This window comes from Cetorhinus maximus, chromosome 13 (assembly GCF_964194155.1).
Source record: "Cetorhinus maximus chromosome 13, sCetMax3.hap1.1, whole genome shotgun sequence".
Taxonomy (NCBI): Eukaryota; Metazoa; Chordata; class Chondrichthyes; order Lamniformes; family Cetorhinidae; genus Cetorhinus; species Cetorhinus maximus.
Window position 1 is genome coordinate 93,124,610 of NC_135891.1, and position 20,266 is coordinate 93,144,875.

Sequence of the window (20,266 nt, forward strand, 5' to 3'; positions counted from 1 at the left end):
GTAGGTAACCTTCGCCTAACCACATTGAAATCCGTTTGCCACAGTTTTATCCATTCACTTCATCTACCGTTATCTCTTTGGATTATAATTCTTCCATCTACGCTGCTTACAAATGCTGTCTATCTTTGTGTGATTGGCAAATTTGGCTTTCTATCCCACCATCTAAGTTAATAAATATTGTGAATTGTTGAGGTCCAACACAAATCCTGGTAGAGCACCACTACATTCTGCCACTTTGAGTATCTGCCCAATATTTGTACTCTGTCTCCGGCCGTTCAGCCAATTTCCTAACCAGGTCAATAATTTGCCTTGAATTTCATGAGCTTCAACTTAAGCAAACAGCCTCTTTTGAGGGACTTTATCAAATGCCTTCAGGAAATCCATAGACACTCCCTTGACACCTAGTCGCCTCCTCAAAATATTGTGTCCTTTTAATCATTAACAGATTTGCACAGTTTACTGTGGGCAGTCACTGTCTCATCCCATTGAAGTCAGTCTCTCTAAGTCTTAGTGTTTGAAAGGGAGAAATGAGAAACTATGTTGAACTTGCTCATATTAAGATCAGCATTAGATAAATGTTGATAAATTAGATAAATGGTTTTGATTGTTAACTAAATCTGGCTCATTACTTATTACTAAATCTAATATTGCCCCCTTGTTGGCTCAAGGACATATTGTTGCAGAAAATTGCCCTGGATGCACTCAAGAAATTCACGACCTTTCTGACATGCTAGTCTCCTTATTCCAATCTACGTGAAAGTTAAAACCACTCTGCTCCATACTTGTCTAACCTCAGCATTTATACAATCCACTACTTCACAGCTGCTACCAGGAGACCTATATACAACTTCTACTTCAGTCTTGAACCCTTTTCTATGTTTTAATTATGACCATAAAGCCTCCATTGCGTGTTTACCTCTCCTTACATCCTCTCTAATAATGAGTAATTTTATCCATATCCACTGAGGTGGCACTCTTCCTCTACCATTTTCCAAATCTTTCCTGTAGGCGTTATAACCTGGTATATTTAGTCCATATCGTCTTGCAGCCATGTTTCAGTAATGGCTGCCATGTCATGCCCTTCAAATTGAATTTGTGTCTGCAATTCATCCACTTTGTTCCTTGTAGGGCTGAAGAATATTACAAATAGGGACGGGTGAGGCCATGGAGGGATTTGAAAACAAGAATGAGAATTTTAAAATCAAGGCATTGGCGGACTGGGAAGCAATATAGCTCAGCAAACATAGGATGATATGTGAATGGAACTTGGTGCGAGTTTAGATGCAAGAGTTGTAGATGAGCATAAATTTATATAGAGTGGGAGATGAGAAGCTGGCCAAGAGAGCATTGCAAGAGTGAAGTCTAAAAGTAACGAAGACATGGATGAAGGCTCCAGCAGCAGATGAGCTGAACCCGGTTCAGAATCAGGTGATGTTACTTAGGTGGAAGCAGGCAGTCTTGGTGATGGAGTGGATATGCGGTGAAGCTCATCATGGGGTCAAATGCAACACCAAGGTCTGGCTTGGCTTCAGAGGAGCTAGGGAGAGAGATGGAAACTGGTCAGGAACAGAGTTTGTGGTGGGGACCAAAGACAGTGGCTTCAGCCTTCCTGATATTTAGTTGGAGGAAATTTCTCCTCATCCAATTCTAGAGGTCGGACAAACAGTCTAATAAATCAGAGACAGGAAGGCGCCAGATTCCACACTCTGGCACTAGCTGATTTCAGTTGGAACAGCACTTGGGGTGTTAATGGTTCACCACAACATTTGATGAAAACAAGCCAGTCTTGTTGTCCTTTATTGCTATTTAATGACTTTCTGGAGAAGTGCACTTTGATCTGGGCCTTGTGTAAGGATAGGATCAAGCTTGGTTACAGTGATCTTCACCATTAAATTGTTTGCAGACACTCATTCTGTAGGCACACATGTGAAGGACAACCACTTAAGCAAAGTACTGGCTGGTATCTAGTTTCCATAGGAACATCTCTCTAGCAATGATTCAGTGCCTTAAAAAATGAAGAAAATTGCCAGAGATTGTCCTTTTTAAATTTTTGTTAACGCAGAGTGTAACGTGTACGGTTCTGTCGCAATTAGCATTGTGTATATGATTCATTTTAATTGTATTGTGATCTTAGTATACTGTTTTTAAATTGGTAATATTTTAATGTAAATATTCATTTTAAAATGGTGCACAGTTCCAGTCATACCTGATTTATTTATTCAGATTCAATCCTTTTTCACCAGGAGCACTTTTGATTTGCTAAAAGTGATTCTGGAAACATCTCACCCAGCCTGTTTATCCTGCACCTTGAATGATGTTCTTTCTCTCTCAGTCTCTCTTGCAGCTCCAGGACCTGACATCCTCTGACCTGTGCACACCTTCAGATGTGCCCCTACAAGGATTTAGCAATAGAATCGCCATGGTGATGCGCGGGAACTGTACTTTCTATGAGAAAGTACGACTTGCTCAGATCAATGGAGCCAAAGGACTGCTCATTGTGAGCAGGCAGAGCCTGGTAAGAAATGTTGGACAGGAATATTGTTCTGGTTTAGCTGATTGTGCCTGTATTAGTGACTTTGCACTGCTGCATCTCCTGTAAGCTGAAGTTATGTTAAAGACTGCATGTAGCTACCACTTTTATTAACTGTACTGTATTATGTCAGTGACTGTAGCAAAAATCACTTATTAGCAATGAGAAGCAGAAACCCTCGCATTTTCTTCCCCCACTACCTTCCTCTGCGTGCTAAAGCCAATTAAATGCCTCTACGGCTATTTAGTTAACACAGCAATGTGTTAGGAATGCTAAGGCTGATAGCAGTGTCTCCATTCATAGCTCAGCACTAGGGTTTCAACTGTCATTTGAGTTATTAAAGGGTGTTACTTTTTAATTTGCTGTTTCAAGGTAACCAGTTTCAGTAGCATTAAGCATTAAAGAATTCCTTAGAATGAACATTTTAATCAAGTGCAGTTTGGTTTTAAAATGAGGGTTGCAGATACTGCATGAATCCTGTATCTGTAATGATATCTTTCTTGCCACTGTGTCTTGGATGAGAGCACATTGGCAGTGTTTCTCCTTGTGGGAAAGACCAAAACTGGAGGCCAAGATAGTCATTAAAAAACCAAATAGGGAATTCAGAAGAACCTTCTTTACCCAGAGAGTGATGTGAATGTGGACATTGCCACCACAAGATGCATATAAGGAGAAGCTATATAAGCAAATGAGGGAGAAGGGAATAAAGAGTTATGCAGATAATTAGATGAGGAAGTATGGGAGGAGGCTCAAGTAGAACATAAATGCTGACATGGATTGGTCTGAATGGCTTGTTTCCGTGCTGTATATTATATCTAATTCTATGTAATTTACACGGCAGTTTCATTCCACAATGGGATCCACATCAGACTTGCTGTAAAACTGAGTCACACAACTGGCCTCTGTTGCGATAACCCTGCTCCATAAGTTGCTCCTCTGAAGGTGAATCTGAGACATCAGGTTTAATGTTGTATCCTTCTAACAAAATTGGTAATATGACAGTGATTAAATTACTTTATCTTGAAAGATACTTCGGTGGTACTACAAAAGGGTTAGCATTAGTTTTCACTGCATTCTCTTTAATGCTCCTGTCCTTTCTTTTCTCAAATGCCTCCTTTAGCTCCACCAAATTGACTTAATGAGTCTTGTCCTTGTACTTAAATCCTTTATTGGCCCCACCTGTATCTTACCTTGCTGATATCCTCTAATTAAATCTTCACAATGCCCAGAGTTCATCTGACGCTGGATTTCTACTGGTTCCCTTCTCCCTCTGTTGTACTAACAGATTTCACTCACTATGCACCAACCCACTGATTCCCTCCACCCTTTTCTCTACTATCAAACGCCAACACTTCCTTTCATCCACGCTTTTGGCATCCCCCCCCACAAATAACATTTCACCAATCCTGCTTCACATCCACCATTTTTCCACCTCCTTCTAAAGCATTTTCAGATCTTGATGAATATGAGGGAAGTTACAGAAATGTCAGTTGCCATTCTTTGCTTGTCTGAGGCAAATGATGCTCTTTGTTTTCAGTGCAGACCCTGTAGTGTTGAATCAATGCACATCTCTTTCCCTTCCCCCCACTACACTGTTTGTTGTGTCTCCATGGTAACATTTGGATGCCAGTCCAATCAGCTGTGGGTCTCAAGGATAACATTTTGGTTACTATTTAATAATCAACTGCTGGGCACTGTTTGGTATAAGTTACATTGACCTAACTTCCAGTTATTTACTCAGAAATTAATGGACCTTGAGTGGTTTATTTTCTCAGGATTTTAAGTATTTCAATGTTTTAAGTATTTCAGTGCAGCATTTACACTGCCTGAACATTGATCATTTGCTGCTCTGTTTTTCATCAAATGAAACCCAAACATTAGTAAATAAATTTATTAATGAATGCATAAGATGCTATATGCAGAACACACACACTTTTGAAAGAAGAGTGCGATCGCACAAGCCATCGAGTGAGCATGTGGATCCCATCCGCTAATCATGGTGACACTTTGATGTGTAAGTCAATTCTAGAGCACAAAGGATGTTAAACTTAACCTAGTCACTGAGGTGGACATCCAGACCTTGGAAACCATGCCTTGCTGCAGGAATTCTATAGAACTCTGTGCTGATGTGGGAGAGGGGCTGTAGTGAAAACGGGTTTCATTGAAAGCTATCTAAATCTCACTAAAAATCTTGCATATGCACGTCCTTCTGTCCAGCTATACCCTTTCCTGTTGTCACGCTTCAGTGTCAACATTTAACCTTGAAATTGCCAATGTACCACAGCAGTTGTAGGCTGCGGACAACAGGTGGTGCAGCAGAGCAATTTACAATTTCTGAAGCCCAACTGTATCCGTCATCTTGTTTTTCTGCACATCCAGGTAAGTATTCTAGTTTTTCAAACTTTTAACTTTTTAATTTATATTTGTTTTATTTATACATTTTACTTTATTTTTACCTCCCCTTGGCTTCAATCGTTTGCTCATCACCTCCCCTGCCTACCCTTGTTGTGCTGGGACCTGTTTTTTCCTATTTACCAGCCCCAGTCTTGCTCTTTTCATTCAGCCTCCCCCATTCCCTCAGGTAAGTATTTCTTGTCACTTCCCTGGCAAACTCCAAGAGCTCCACCCTACTTGCTGCTGTCAAATCTTAATTTGCCCAACTCCTGGCTTCTCTACATTATTTCCTGCTTTGCCTTCTAACCTGATCTGGAGGCCTGTTTCTGGATGTTCTGCCCAATTCACTACTGTGATACCAGACCCCATTCGATGTTCCTCATCCACTGCTAGCTTGCCTGTAGGCCTACTATCTTTTTTTTTTGAGTCCCCGACCTAAAAGATATTTCTGAACATGCTCCCCATCCCAACTCCTTTGCCACTACTTGTTTCTTCTGTGGCTTGATGTGCTTCCTTACTAGACAAAGGGAGATTACCTGCTGAAAACAAAACCCTATTCTGCTTTAATTGTGTCTGCTATATCCCTTTTTTGATACCCCAGTTATGCAGCTATGCTTTTTATGGCCCCAGTTATGCTGTCTTTTTTAGTAGTCTCATTTTTTTTAAAGATAGCTCCGGTTATTCTCCAAAATAGCCTCATGAACAGCATCACAGGAAATCCACTAGTAACTGGAATAAATGCTCTATCTGTTATCCCGTCAATTATCCGTTGCCTATTAGTGAATTTATGTAAAATGTTGGCCTAGATTAAAAGTCATGCACTGTTTGTGCAGATACTGCCTGAGGCTTTTTGCTGTCTCTTCTTACGTTTCTCAAAACTGTTCAATAAACGTATGATGAAACAATGGGATTATAGACACGTCAGTGTAAACTATCGCGCCTGATTTAATATACGGTTGTTTTTGTCCTGCTCTGTAGGTGCCTCCAGGTGGAAATGGGAGTCAGTATGAGGAAATTGATATCCCTGTTGCTCTCCTCAGTTACGATGACATGCTTGATATATCAAAGGTAAAGCTTCTCATGTGTCCCTGTTAGTGGGTGGGGTGTTTTGAAAGTATTTACTGCTGATCAGTGTGGGTCGAATGCTGTGCTCTCACTTAAATAGACCAGCAGGAGTGAGTGAAAGAAAAGAAGGAAGCAGTTAAAATCTGAGACACAGAATCACAGAGCAACGTGCAATAGGCTGAAATTAATTGGCAGACACTATGTACTGACTGAGCAAGTCACTTTGATGTATTATGTGTTTTTAGCTGCTTTTCCATAGTTATTTTTTCTGCTCCACTCTTCTCCACTGATGACACAAATTCACACCATTTACGACTCAACCCATCATTGGCAGTCTGTTAAATCCTCAGGAGATCATTCCTATGACGTCTGTTCCTCGCCTCACACAGCATCCACTCACTTTCCAGCAAGAATCCCTGAATAGTGACTAGGAGCAGGAACCTTGGTTATCCCTGTTATCTAGGCCAATATTTATCCCTCTATCAACATTACAATATCTGGTCATTATCACATTGCTGTTTGTCGAACTTTGCTGTGCGGATATTGGCTGCTGCGTTTCCTACATTACACCAGTGACTACGCTTCAAAAGTGCTTCATTGGCTGTAAAGCCCTTTGAAACGTCCCATGGTCATGAAAAGTACTATAGAAATGCAAGTCTGTCTTTATTATTAAACAAAATTTGACATGAGCTATGCAGGGATATACCAGGATAGATAAGAAAAAGCCTGGTTAAAGAGGTAAGTTTTAAGGAACGTATTAAAGGAAGTGGAACAAGGAGAGGTTAAGAGACTTGACAGAGCTAAGGCTCTTGACAGCTGAAGGTATGGCCACCAGCAGTGGAACAATGAAAAAGAAAGATGTGCAAGATGTCAGAATTGGAAGAGCACAGGGATTTTTGAGGGTTGTAGAGCTGGAGAAAATTACAGAGGCAGGAGCAAGACCATGGAGGAATTTGAAAAAAAGGGTGAGAAATTTTAAAGTTGAAGTTAAAAGTTAAAGGAGGTGGAAGGACAGTGTCTTGGTGATGAAGTTAAAATGACAGTACCACTCTCAGTCTGAATGCAGGCAAGTGTCTGGATGACTTGCCTTACAGTTAGTGTTCCTTTTCTTCGTCTGCCATGTAGCAGTATCTAGGCAGTGATGGGAGCTTCTATTGGTAGTACAGTCAAGAGTAGGAGTGTGTCCAGAGGTGTGCTGCCATCTCATGGTGCAGTGGGTTGATGTACAAGTACGCCATACTGAATTTTGGTCAGTTTATGTGGTAATTTTTAAATTGTGCATTCATTTGCATGCAACCAGCTTGTGTCCTTGTGGAGTGCTGGAGGACTGAGTAAGAGCTGTGGATAACTCTGTGTCATTCATTACTATCTTTCTGAGCCCTGCAGGTCGATCCTGACCCAGCCATGCCATCTTGTGCTTCCTTATGTTGCCAACTCTACATTCTGGTGTAGAACAGGACTGTTGAGGTTTTTTTTAAGCACCAGCAGCTGACAGTAATGGTGTATCCTGTTGAATTCTGGATATGATAGATTATTCTGATCTAATTAACTGGATTTGTTGATGTCACTTCTGAGGGATCTGTAGATTCCTGTAATTTGAGCTTTAAAGCAGAGTTTGTGTTTCATTAATCTATCTGTAGCGTTGATTAACTAAAGGTTTTGCTTACAGTGAAGCAAAGAAAACAATTGCATTTAACTTAAGATGTAACTCTTTCGAGTTATCAACAGTCACAGAATGTAACTCTTTCGAGTACATTCACAGTTCTTGGTTTCCGGGAGTGGGACATTAACCCACAACCTTCTGATTCAAAGGCGAGGGTGCTATGGACTGAGCCACAGCTGACGGAGTTGAAATATCTCAAAGCACTTCCCAATTAATTACTTTTGGAGTGAAATAGCTTGTGAGACAGGGTTGGCCAAACTGCATTCTGCACCAGCACCCTCATTCTCCCAGCTGCCCACTTTTACAGTCCTACCAACCCAGCCTAGCATCTTGGCTCCTTGCTGGCTTTGACCGGTTTGAAGTTGATTAGGTAAGTGCTGCTTTTATCACTTGTATTATTGGTAGATAAACCCTAAATCAGAATAGCAAGATCTGTTGGTATCAACAAGTTCCCTTTATGCAAATTATTGAAAACAGGTGATCAAACTTGTTATGGGGTGGTTGATACTCTGTGATCCATAATATGTGAGCCCAATGACACATATCTGCACACTCTAATGCCGATCATCATTCACAGGGGTTAGACACGTGCAAGCAGAACAGTATTGGAAGTTTAACATACTCCACTTGCTTGGATGAGTGCAGCTCCAACAACACTCGAGAAGCTTGACACCATCCAGGACACAGTAGCCCACTTGATTGGCACTCCATAACACCACCTTCAACACTCACTCCCTCCATCACTGACGCAGAATGGCAGCAGTGTGTACCAGCTACAAGATGTTCTGCAGCAACTCCCAAAGGCTCCTTTGACAGCACTTTTCAAACCCGTGACCTCTACCACCCAGAAGGACAAGGGCAGCAGATGCATGAGACCACCACCACCTACCAAGTCATACACCATCTTGACTTGGAACCATATCACCGTTCCTTCACTTTCGCTGGGTCAAAATCCTGGAACTCCCTTCCTAACAGCACTGTGGGTATTCCTACAACTCATGGACTGCAGCGGTTCAAGATGGCAGCACACCACCACCTTCTCAAGGGCAATTAGGGCTGGGCAATGCTGGCCTAGCCAATGATGCCCACATCCCATGAATGCATTAAAAAAATTCTAAATTTCTCATTTTTCACCACTCCTATTAACATGGTTTGCTACTTTAAGCCCTGCCACAGCCAGTGATGCCTGATGTGTAACCTTCCAACTGATAAAACTAAACAAACAAACCATTTTTTTAACAAAATGATTTCTTTCCACAACAGACTTTTGGGAAATCGATCAAAGTAGCGATGTATGCCCCAAACGAACCATTCCTGGATTATAACATGGTGGTTATCTTCGTCATGGCAGTTGGGACAGTCGCTATCGGTGGTTACTGGGCAGGAAGCAAAGATGTGAAAAAGTAGGTGATTTCTGCTGTGTGGAAATGAGCAGTTGGTGTGTAGGGAGTTATTTGATTGATGGCTGTGGATACTCCCCCAGTCATCTGGGCTGAACCTGCCAGAGGAGTGTTCGTAATACAAAAACACTTTTGGAACATTATTTGCACAACTGCAATTCTGTTCTACCTCAACTATCCAATGCTGCAATCCACTTGTGATCAATTTCCTGAGGTTGATGGTTGGCACCATTGCATATACTGGGTTTACTTTACCATTGGCAGCAGAGGTCATGTTTGTGCCATCAAACTCCACTCAACTATATAAAGGAAGCAACTGGAGCAGGCCAAAATTCCTTTCTGATTCACTGTTGAATAGGACCAATAGGAACTGAAAGTACATCATGTGCAAAATTGGCAGATCATTTTTCTTTTAGTCACTAGTCTGCACTTGTGCGTCTTTCTCCCAGCAACTGCACTACAACGTAAGATGCATAGGAACACCACCGCCTGTAGGTTCCCCTCCAATTCACACACCATCCTGACTTTCCTTCACTGTCACTGGGTCAAAATCCTGGAACTCCTTAACAGCACTGTGGGTGTCCCTACATCATATGGACTGCAGTGCTTCAAAGAGGTGGCTCACCACCACCTTCTCATGAGCATTAAGGGATAGGCCAGCAAACACACTCATCCCATGAATGAATAAAAACAAGCTTGGATAAAATTTGCATCTAGACAGTGCTGTGGAAGTTTTCACTCATGTGAAATGTGATGGCAATTTTAATATTTTCTGTTCCTGTTTAAGGCGCTACATGAAACACAAGCATGATGGGGCAGACAAACAGGATGATGAAACTGTCGATGTTACACCAATTATGATCTGTATTTTTGTGGTTATGTGTTGCTCAATGCTGGTGCTCCTTTACTACTTCTATCATCAGCTAGGTATGTCACTGCTTACTGAATTTCCAAATGTCTGGGAGTGGGCTAGATGGCAGCAGGTTTTGTACCAGAAGTTACACTTTGCGCAATAAATTATGTTCTTGCTGTGGGTTGATGATTGAAATATCCTGTCATAGTATACATGCATTCCTGTGGTAGAACTTCTACATTGACTTATACAGAGACTAGAGCGAATAAATGTTTTTTGGCCTAGTCAGTGTAACTGTGTCAAACATTGCAAGGAAGTTCACGGGTTTCATCCATTTGTTAACACAACCATTCCCCAAAGTCTCTCCTGCCTCTGCTGATCTCAGCCAGATGTCAGGAGTCCTCCAATTAGCATTTGGACCTCTGGAGTAAAGAGGGGAAAAAATTTAGCTATGGTTCAGGAACCCTGAACCAGTGACTTCTGCTGCTAAGAAGTTGACGTGTGCAGATATTAGACAACAACAGGGTTGGGCTCTGTTTTGATGTCCTCAACAGTTAGCTTACCGATGCTCACTGTCTAGACTCCTGTTTGGAATAGATGAGGTGCTGCATAATATTCGATGTCTGGAACTACAGGGGTCTATATTTTTAGAAGAAGAAAATTCACAAAAACAGATGACATGGAATTTTTCGGGTGAAATTAGATGCTCAGTTCCAAGTGTGATGCTTGAGGGGAGAAATTTGGAAACTACTGTGACACTAGCAAATATTCAAAAGCCACATCAGATAAGCATCTTCTCTGTTTCTTTTCTCAAAACCAGTGTACGTAATCATAGGAATTTTCTGCCTTGCCTCTTCCATCGGACTTTACAGCTGCTTGTCTCCATTTGTAGGGAGGATTCCATTCTGTGAATGCAGGTAGTTTAAAATATGTCCTTTGTAAATTGATATAAAAACTGAACTTAAAACAATCGTGAATTTAGAATTCTCTCCTTGCCCGTCACTTGACGTTGCCCTGACTGCTCTCTGTTCTTCTAATCAGAATTCCAGAACTACCATGTACTCACAAGCGTCCCCAAGTACGGATGCTGGTTCTGGGCTTATTTTGTGTCTCTGTTAGCTGTGTGTGGGCAGTATTCAGAAATGAAGACAAGTAAGTAACATTATCTTGTTGTTTATTTTAGTATTTCTATGTACTTCCTCTTTTAGCATATTGTATCCATTGCTCACAGTGCAGTCTCCTCTACACCAGGGAAACCAAATGCAGGTTAGGTAGCTGCTTTGTCAAACATCTCTGTTCTGTTCACAATTGTTGACCCCGGCCTACTGGCTACTTGCCATTTCAATTACCCATCCTACTGCCACTGACCTTTTTGACCTTCTGCACTGTCTTCGTAAAGATCATCAAAAGCTCAAGATGACTTTAATTATCTTCAGACCTTAACTATATCCTCCACTTTCTTCACAGCAAACAATGCTGGTGATTTGTAATGACTGAAGAGGGGGTGGGGGGGGTGGGCAGTCAGATTGGTGCTTGGAGTGAAGGACCTTCCGGCACCACTCTCCTCCCCACACCACCCCGCCAGCTCTCCTAGTCCCTGTTGGAATCTGCACACTATGAATTGGCTAGCTTTTTTATTTGGATTGTTGATCTTGCTCTCCTTCAATAGCTTATCCTATTTGCCTTTTCACTTGAGTTATTGTCCCGCCTACTGATTCAATTTTTTACACAACCTTTGCCTCCCTCGTATCTTTAATGTTTTAAGGTGATGTTTCCTCCCATGTCTTAAGTAAATTTCATCACTACCATCCTACCGTCTTCTGATTTTCTTTTAAACATACTGCAAGTGATTGCTTCTTCGCTCTATATGCTTCTTTCCTTTTCCTAACCATTCTGCTCCTATTTAAATGCTGTTGATTTTTCAAGCTATGATAAAATGAACTAGTCTGTTCCCTACACAGATTTTTTAAAAATTCATTTACAGGATGTGGGTGGGATGCAGGCCAACATTTATTGCCCATCCCTAATGGCCTTTGAGAAGGTGATGGTGAGCTGCCTTCCTGAACCACTGCAGTCCCTGTGGTGCAGGTACACCCATAGTGCCGTTAGGGAGTGAGTTCCAGGATTTTGACACAGCAATAGTGAAAGAATATGTTTAACTATTTAAACTGTTGGCAATAGGGAGCCAGTCAAACAAGGTTTTCTTGAGTCAAAGAAAGAGAAGATTTATTAACCACTAAATCTGAGAAAAATAATAAAAATGCAGCGTCAAACATTCGGCCGCCATGCAGTCATTTGGGCAAACACACACACAGATATCAGAAATAGGGGGAGTTAGAATCCAATTTTTAAAAAGTAAAAGAATATACAGTTAAGTGTCAAACAAAAACAAAAATAGCTGGAAAAACTCAGCAGGTCTGACAGTATCTGCAGAGAGGAACACAGTTAACGTTTCGAGTCCGTATGACTCTTCATCAGAACTAAGGAAATATAGAAATGAGGTGAAATATAAGCTGGTAAAGGGGGGGTTGGGACAGGTAGAGCTGGATAGAGGGCCAGTGATAGGTGGAGGCAAAGAAGAGATTGCCAAAGATGTCGTAGACAAAAGCACAAAGGGATATTGACGGTGGTGATATTATCTAAAGAATGTGCTAATGGGGACATTAATGGTAGAAAGCAGGACGAGCAGGTGACAGATAGCCCTAGTGGGGGTGGGGTGGGGGGAAGTGATCGAAATGGGCTAAAAGGTGGAGATAAAACAATAGATCGAAATAAATTTAAAAATAGGTGGGAAAAGAAAAATATATTTTTTAAAAATTATAAATTATTGGAAAAAGGGGGATCGGAAAGGGGGTGGGGATGGAGGAGAGAGTTCATGATCTGAAGTTGTTGAACTCAATATTAAGACCGGAAGGCTGTAAAGTGCCTAGTCGGAAGATGAGGTGCTGTTCCTCCAGTTTGCGTTGAGCTTCACTGGAATATTGCAGCAGGCCAAGGACAAACATGTGGGCATGAGAGCAGGTTGGTGTGTTGAAATAGCAAGCTACAGGGACGTCTGGGTCATGCTTGCGGACAGACCGAAGGTGTTCTGCAGAGCGGTCACCCAGTCTGCATTTGGTCTCTCCAATGTAGAGGAGACCGCATTGGGAGCAGCAAATGCAATAGACTAAATTGAGGGAAGTGCAAGTGAAATGCTGCTTCACTTGAAAGGAGTGTTTGGGCCATTGGACGGTGAGGAGGGAGGAAGTAATGGAGCAGGTGTTGCACCTCCTGTGGTTGTATGGGAAGGTGCCGTGGGAGGGGGCTGAGGTGTAGGGGGTGATGGAAGAGTGGACCAGATGTCCCGGAGGGAACGATCCCTGCGGAAAGCCGCTGAGGTGGGAGGTGGGGGGGTGGCGGTTGAAGGGAAGATGTGTTTGGTAGTGGCATCATGCTGGAGTTGGCTGAAATGGCGGAGGATGATCCTTTGAACGCGGAGGCTAGTGGGGTGATAAGTGAGGACAAGGGGGACCCTATCATGGTTCTGGGAGGGAGAAGAAGGTGTGAGGGCGGTTGCGCGGGAGATGGGCCGGACACGGTTGAGTGCCCTGTCCACCACCGTGGGTGGAAAACCTCGGTTAAGGAAGAAGGAAGACATGTTAGAGGAACTGTTTTGGAAAGTGGCATAATCAGAACAGATCGACGGAGGCAAAGGAACTGAGAGAATGGGATGGAGTCCTTACAGGAAGCGCGGTGTGAGGAGCTGTAGTCGAGGTAGCTGTGGGAGTCGGTAGGCTTGTAATGGATATTGGTGGACAGTCTATCACCAGAAATGGAGACAGAGAGGTCAGGGAAGTGTCGGTGATGAACCACGTGAAAATGATGGAGGGGTGGAAATTGGAAGCAAAATTAATAAATTTTCCCAGATCCAGATGAGAGCATGAAGTGGCACCAAAGCAGTCATTGATGTACCAGAGAAAGAGTTGTGGGAGGGGGCCTGAGTAGGACTGGAACAAGGAATGTTCCACATACCCCAAAAAGAGACAGGCATAACTGGGGCCCATGCGGGTACCCATAGCCACACCTTTTTGGAGGAAGTGAGAGGAGTTTAAGGAGAAATTGTTTAGTGAGAGAACGGAGGAGAGTAGCGGTGGATGGGGATTGGTCGAGCATTTGTTCAAGGAAGCCGGACTCAAAACGTTAACTGTGTTCCTCTCTGCAGATGCTGTCAGACCTGCTGAGTTTTTCCAGCTATTTTTGTTTTTGTTTCAGATTTCCAGTATCCGCACTATTTTGCTTTTATCTTACAGTTAAGTGTCCTTTGATTGTCCTTGAAGCATAGATTTTAAACGCTGCGGCTGATTTAGGTTAGCTGGTTTCTTGGATGCGGTCAGACGTGGAAGATGTTGCAAAATTGAGATCTCGGTTTGCTGGTAGGTTTCTGGTAGAGTTGGCTCCTCAAACTTTTATTCCAAAGGAGAGAGAGAGAGTAGCCTTCAGCCTGTTTCGTCTGCTGAAGACTTTCTTGACACCACCTGTGTGACTTGCAATCTTTCTAAAGTGACTGGGCAGCCTTGCCTTGAAATACTTCACCCATTGTGTATTTCCAAGAGGTTTTGGGTCTGTCTGTTTGTGGCAGCCTTTGTTTCCATATCCAGTACTTTGCATTTTTAATGTCTCCTCCTTAGTTACGAGTTTCGATGGGTGCCTGGATAGTAGAAAATATGTCTCTCTTCATGCTCCCCTGAGGGTGCTGTGTTTTTTTCACCTTCACTTTGGAATGTGGCCTTGCATTTTTAAGCAGTTTGCTCTGTCTCAGTTCAAGTTGCAAAATCTCCTTTCACTTGAAAAATCATATTTTCAAAAATAGAGGCATAGCCTCATGACAAGATATACAATGTTTACACTGTATCAGTTATACATTTCTATTTGGATTCTGTTATTTTAAGACCAGAGTACAAACATGCACATGGCTTTCTCATAGTTTGATATTCCTGGTTTTACTTTTTTTAACTTTATGTAAAAGTCTGAGTCATTGTAAGTTGCTGCTTTTAAAATTACTTGAGAGTGAGCAAAAGTTTTTTAAAATGAGCATTCCAAGCTTATAAGTTGCTCAGAGACTAAGGTTGGTTTGCGCTGCTAAATCTTCAGTGTACAGCAATATTGCATAGCATCATGTTTGTGTTTGTCCCGTGTTTGTGCAATAAGTTATTGTATGGACTTTGAGCTTTGAGACACTGAATGGATTCTCTTTCACAGATGGGCCTGGGTCTTGCAAGACACTCTGGGAATTGCCTTTTGCCTTTACATGTTGAAAACAATCAGACTACCAACTTTTAAGGTACTTAAAGTTCTGTTGTGTGAACACTAACTGTTTGAGAGGTAATGACTCCAAAGAATGTCTTAAAAGCCCACAAACCTTTCTGTTAGGTGATCTACACATGACACACTGACTGTGATGTGCGGAATGACTGTTCATTATAGATGCTCTAACTCCTGGGTGAAGTTGGCCATCACCTGTAACAATGATTTTTCCTCATACATTTTACCTTTCAGACACTTAAGGACCATTATCCACTGCAGGTGCACTTTCACCAATTTCTTACACATTGATTTCCTCCCTCCCCCTCCAAACCTTGTGTTGCATAAAAGTGGTAGAACATGATCTGTGAGCTATTTCAATACTGCGGTAGTGAGATGCTTCATCCTTTTCTAGTCCACCAGGTCGAGGAAATTTCAAAGGATGAAGCTGAGCTATTTATCTATACAGTGTCTCTTAACATTAAGTGATCAGAGCCGATTTCCCCTAGCGATTGTTTCAGCTCCCAGTGAAACTAACTTGTACGATTAATGGGAGAAGAAGCAGGGGCCAGATGAAAAGAGTTCATTGGCCATATTTGGACCTTGAACAATGTGTTAGACAATCCTGCATTAAGCAGTGCGACCTCATGGACCACCCTCCCCAATGAATAGTAAATGCTGCATCTTATATTCTGGGTGTAAGAGTGCAGAGAGTAGGAACAGTTCCTGTACTTCATAATGACATAAGAAATAGGAGGAGTGACCCATTTGGTCCCTGCTCTGCCATTTAATAAGATCATGGCTTATCTTCTCCCTTAGCTGCACCTTCCCACACTATCCCTATAGCCCTGGTCCCTTTCCATAAAACCATCTTTGTCTGGAATATTCTCAATGACAGAGTATCCACTGCTCTCTGCGATAGGGAATTCCAAAGGTTCACGATCTTTTGAGTGAAGAAATTTCTCCCCATCTCAATCCTTAATGACCAACCCCTTATTTGAGACTTTGACCCCTATTTATAGACTGCCCGGCTCCTTAAGAATTTTGTATGTTTCAATGAGATCACCTCTCATTCTTCTAAACTCTAGGGAATATATGGCCAGTCTTCTCAATCTGTCCTTGTTGGACAATCCCCTCATCCCAGGAATCAGTCTAGTGAACCTCCATTGCACTCCCTCTAAGGCAAGATATCCTTCCCGAGGTAAGGAAACTAAAACCATGTACATTACCTCAGGTGTGGTCTCACCAAGGCCCTAAACAATTGCAGCAACACTTCTTTACTCTTATACACCAATCCTTTATTGTAAAAGGCTAACATACCATTTGCTTTCCCAATTACTCACTGTACTTGCATGTTAACCATTGTGATTCCATAGTTTTTGGAAATCCTTCTAAAACTGTTAAATTAGTGTGATCAGAATCTGGGAACATTTAAATCAATCATAAAAACAGAAAATACTGCTAATGCTCAGCAGTATCTGTCAGGAGAGAAAGAGTTAATGTTTTAGGCAAATGATTTTGCATCAGAATCAGAAGTTAAATCAGTTTAAATCTGTTAAAAGCCTGTTGCACATCTGCAGCAATTTTCATTTAAACTGCTAGGGGGTGCTAATTGCAAATTATAGGCTGGTACTGTCCTGTTAACATTGAAGGCCAGGGTTCACATGCATCTGATGCCAGTGTTTATGTTCAGATTCTGTGCGAGACCCAGCACCTTAGGGTGACGTAGTTGATATGCCTCATCTCTACTGGCGAGGACGCATCTATTTTAGACCAGTCTATCACCACATATACAAAGGAGGGAGAGGGCTGGGAGGTGGCGGGCGAGTGAGGGCTGGGGGGTGGTGGGTGAGGGCCGAGGGGGTGAGCAGGGAAAGGGGAGGGTGGGCAAATGAAGGGGGGGTGCGCACGAGATTGAAGGAGGTGTGGGTGGGGTGCGCAAGGGTGGGAGGGCGAGGGTGAAGAAGGGATGGGTGTGCGAGGGTGAAGGAGGGGTGAGAGAGGGAGGGAGTCATGCGGGGGTGTGGGAGGGTGGGTGGGTCACACAGGGTTGGGTGGGAGGGCGAGTCACGGGGTGAGGGAGGGGTGTGCAGACTGGGTGGGCGGGACGCAAGAGTGGGGGAGGGCAGGCGGAGGCGAGCGAGGGGAGAGCGGCCTGACGGGTTGTGAGGTAGAAGGGGGCGTGCGAGGGAGAGGGCGGACGGTAATGATGGGTGGGCGGGGATGTGTGAAGTTGAGGGAGGGTGGGTGGGTGGGATGCGCTGGGGGGAGGGGGCTGTCGGGATGCACGGGGAGAGAGGGTGGGTGGGGGAAAGAGTTTCCCTACCACTGATGTTAGACTCACTGGCCTGTAATTGCCTAGTTTATCCCTACTACCCTTCTTGAATAATGGTATTACATTCATTGTCTTCCAGTCCTCTGGCACCTCTCCTGTGGACAGAGAGGATCTGAAAGCTAGTGTCAGAGCCCCTGCAATCTGCTCCCTTGCCTCACATAGCGGCCTGGGGATTTATCCACTTTTAAGCCTGCTAAAACCAATTCCCTTTCAATGCTAATTTGTTCAAGTATATCACAGTCCCCTCCATGATTTCTACACTTACATCGTCCTTCTCCATAGTGAACACAGATGAAAAGTAATCATTTAAAACCACTCCTAAGAGAGAAGGAGCAGTACTGGACCTAATCTTAGGGAATGAAGCCGGGCAAGTGGTAGAGGTGTCAGTGGGGGAGCATTTCGGGGATAGTGACCGTAACCCCCCAACATTCCCCCCCCCAAGCCCGTCACGCCTGAAGATTCTATACCCTGGAATATGGAGCTACCAGTCCTGCCCTTCCCTCAACCATGCCTCTGTGATAGCAACAATATCATATTCCCATGTGTTAAGCAACACCCTCAATTCATCTGCCTTACTTGTAAGACTCATTGCGTTAAAATAGATGCAATCCAGCCTTGCATTATTCCCTTGTGTCTTCACAGGTCTATATTTTTCTTTGCCTTCCAGACTGACACAGTTTCTCTTCTATATTTGGCTGTGCATCACCCCATATTGTACCTCCGCTCTGTATCTCATACCCCTGCCAAATTAGTTTAAACCCCCTCTTTAACAGCCCTAGCAAACCTTCCTGCAAGGATATTGGTCCCGTTCTGGTTCAGGTGCAACCCGTCCGACTTGTACAGGCCTCACCTTTGCCAGAAACAGACCCAGTGATCCAGGAAACTGAAGCCCTCCCTCCTACACCATATCTTTAGCCACACATTCATCCTCTCTTTCCTCCTATTCCTATACTCACTGGCACATGGCACAGGGAGTAATTCAGAGATTACAACCATTGAGATCCTGCTTTTTAATCCACCTAGCACCCTAAATTCTTGTTGCAGGCCTCATCCCTCTTTCTACCTTTGTAGTTGGTACCAATGTGAACCACAACCTCTGACTGTTCGCCCTCCCCCTTCAGAATGCCCTGCAACCATTCTGTGACATCCTTGACCCTGGCACCAGGGAGGCAACACGTCATCCTGGAGTCACGTCTACGGCCACAGAAGTGCCTGGCTGCACCCCTCACTATTGAGTCTCCTATCACTATTGCTCTTGCATTCTTATTCCTCCCCATTTGTGCAGTTGAGCCACCCACAGTGCCATGAACTTGGCTCTGACTGCACTCTCCAGAGGAGCCTTCACCCTCACCGCTTTCCAACAAAGAAAAACGGTTCTTGAGTGAGATGCACTCTGGGACTTTCCTGACTACTTGCCTGCCTCCGTTCTTCTGACTGGTGGTCACCCATTCCCTCTCTGACTGCACTTCCTTAAGCTGCGGAGTAACCCTCAGCCTCGCAGATGCAGCGCTGTGTCTCCAGCTGACGCTCAAGCTCTGAAACCCGCTGGTCAAGCCTGTGGCACTTCCTGCACAAGTGGTCATGCAGACTGCAAAGAGTGTCTAAGAATTCCCACGTGCTGCAGGCTGTACAACACTACGGGACTGAGCTCCCTTGCCATACTTTTTTTGTTTTTAATTAAAAGACTATTTCCTTTTAGTTTTTCTTAAAAAAAAAACAAATGCTGAGACTCTTACCTTCTGTAATGTCGCTTTAAAGTGGAATAAAAACAACTTACCCACTACCTACCAATCAGCTTGTCACCCATGTCCTGACGTCACTCCTTTCGAATTCCAGCGCTGCCAAGTGTCTGGGTGAGAACCAGCTGCCTCACAGGTAAACTCCACTCCGCTCTTTATACAGCTGCTCTGCTCCCTCACAGGTAACCTCCCACTCTTTATACAGCCACTCTATTCTCACTGTTTTTTGTTGTTTTCTTTCATTATTTATTTAATTTCCCCCTATCCTTAAGTTATCAATTTAATAATAATCAAGTGATAGTTACTCAGCTGCTAATTTAAATCTAAAACAAAGCTAAAAGCTGAAATACTCACCAACCAACCACCTGACTGCTCTCCTGTGACGTCACTCTTTGTTCTTTCAGTGTTGGCTTGAATTTCTGTCTGCGGCCTCTGTCTCTCTCCCCCACTCTTTATTCATTCTCTTCCCCCATGCTGTTTTCACCCAGGGCCCCTTTCGCTCCTGCTGCCATTACCCAGCATGGTGTCAGTTCCTGGGGAGCTGTTACCCAGCAGGATGTCAGTGCTTGAGAAACTGCAGTCCGTAATGGTCGGTGTAATCAGAAAAGAAAGGAGAAAATTATGATTTAATCAAATTATGTAACACTTAGTCACTTGTTTCATCACAAAGCGATCCATATTTCCTTGAATTTGTTAACAGTATCTTCCTTTATATTGGTAGCTGGACTGATTGAGAATAAGGTTATTGATGAGGCACTCTAGATTTTTGGCTGCTTACAGTATGAACTATTTGTGGATTCTACCGGTATTTATATTTGACTTTTATAGTACATGTTTGCAGACCCTAATATTTATATTTAATTCAATTATTAATCATTTCTGGACTCTTATGGTGCTCTCATTTTATTCCAGGCCTGCACGCTACTGCTGATGGTCCTCTTTGTTTATGACATTTTCTTTGTCTTCATTACACCGTTTCTCACTCGGGTAAGCTGAAAACTAACTTC

The 20,266-nt window shown here is 43.2% G+C and overlaps 1 protein-coding gene across 2 annotated transcripts in view; it reads left to right on the forward strand.

The window, feature by feature from the left end:
* Positions 1–20,266, forward strand: part of sppl2 (signal peptide peptidase-like 2) — a 38,318-nt gene that overhangs the window by 5,501 nt on the left and 12,551 nt on the right. For both annotated transcript variants that reach the window (XR_013578487.1, XM_078555803.1), the window contains exons 3-10: positions 2,333–2,515; positions 5,903–5,992; positions 8,916–9,055; positions 9,840–9,979; positions 10,726–10,822; positions 10,947–11,057; positions 15,144–15,225; positions 20,172–20,246. Coding sequence is in view for 1 of the 2 variants with exons in the window: in XM_078555803.1 (XP_078411929.1) it covers positions 2,333–2,515; positions 5,903–5,992; positions 8,916–9,055; positions 9,840–9,979; positions 10,726–10,822; positions 10,947–11,057; positions 15,144–15,225; positions 20,172–20,246 (918 nt within the window). In the remaining variant the exon portion in view is untranslated. The remainder of the gene's footprint in view (positions 1–2,332; positions 2,516–5,902; positions 5,993–8,915; positions 9,056–9,839; positions 9,980–10,725; positions 10,823–10,946; positions 11,058–15,143; positions 15,226–20,171; positions 20,247–20,266) is intronic.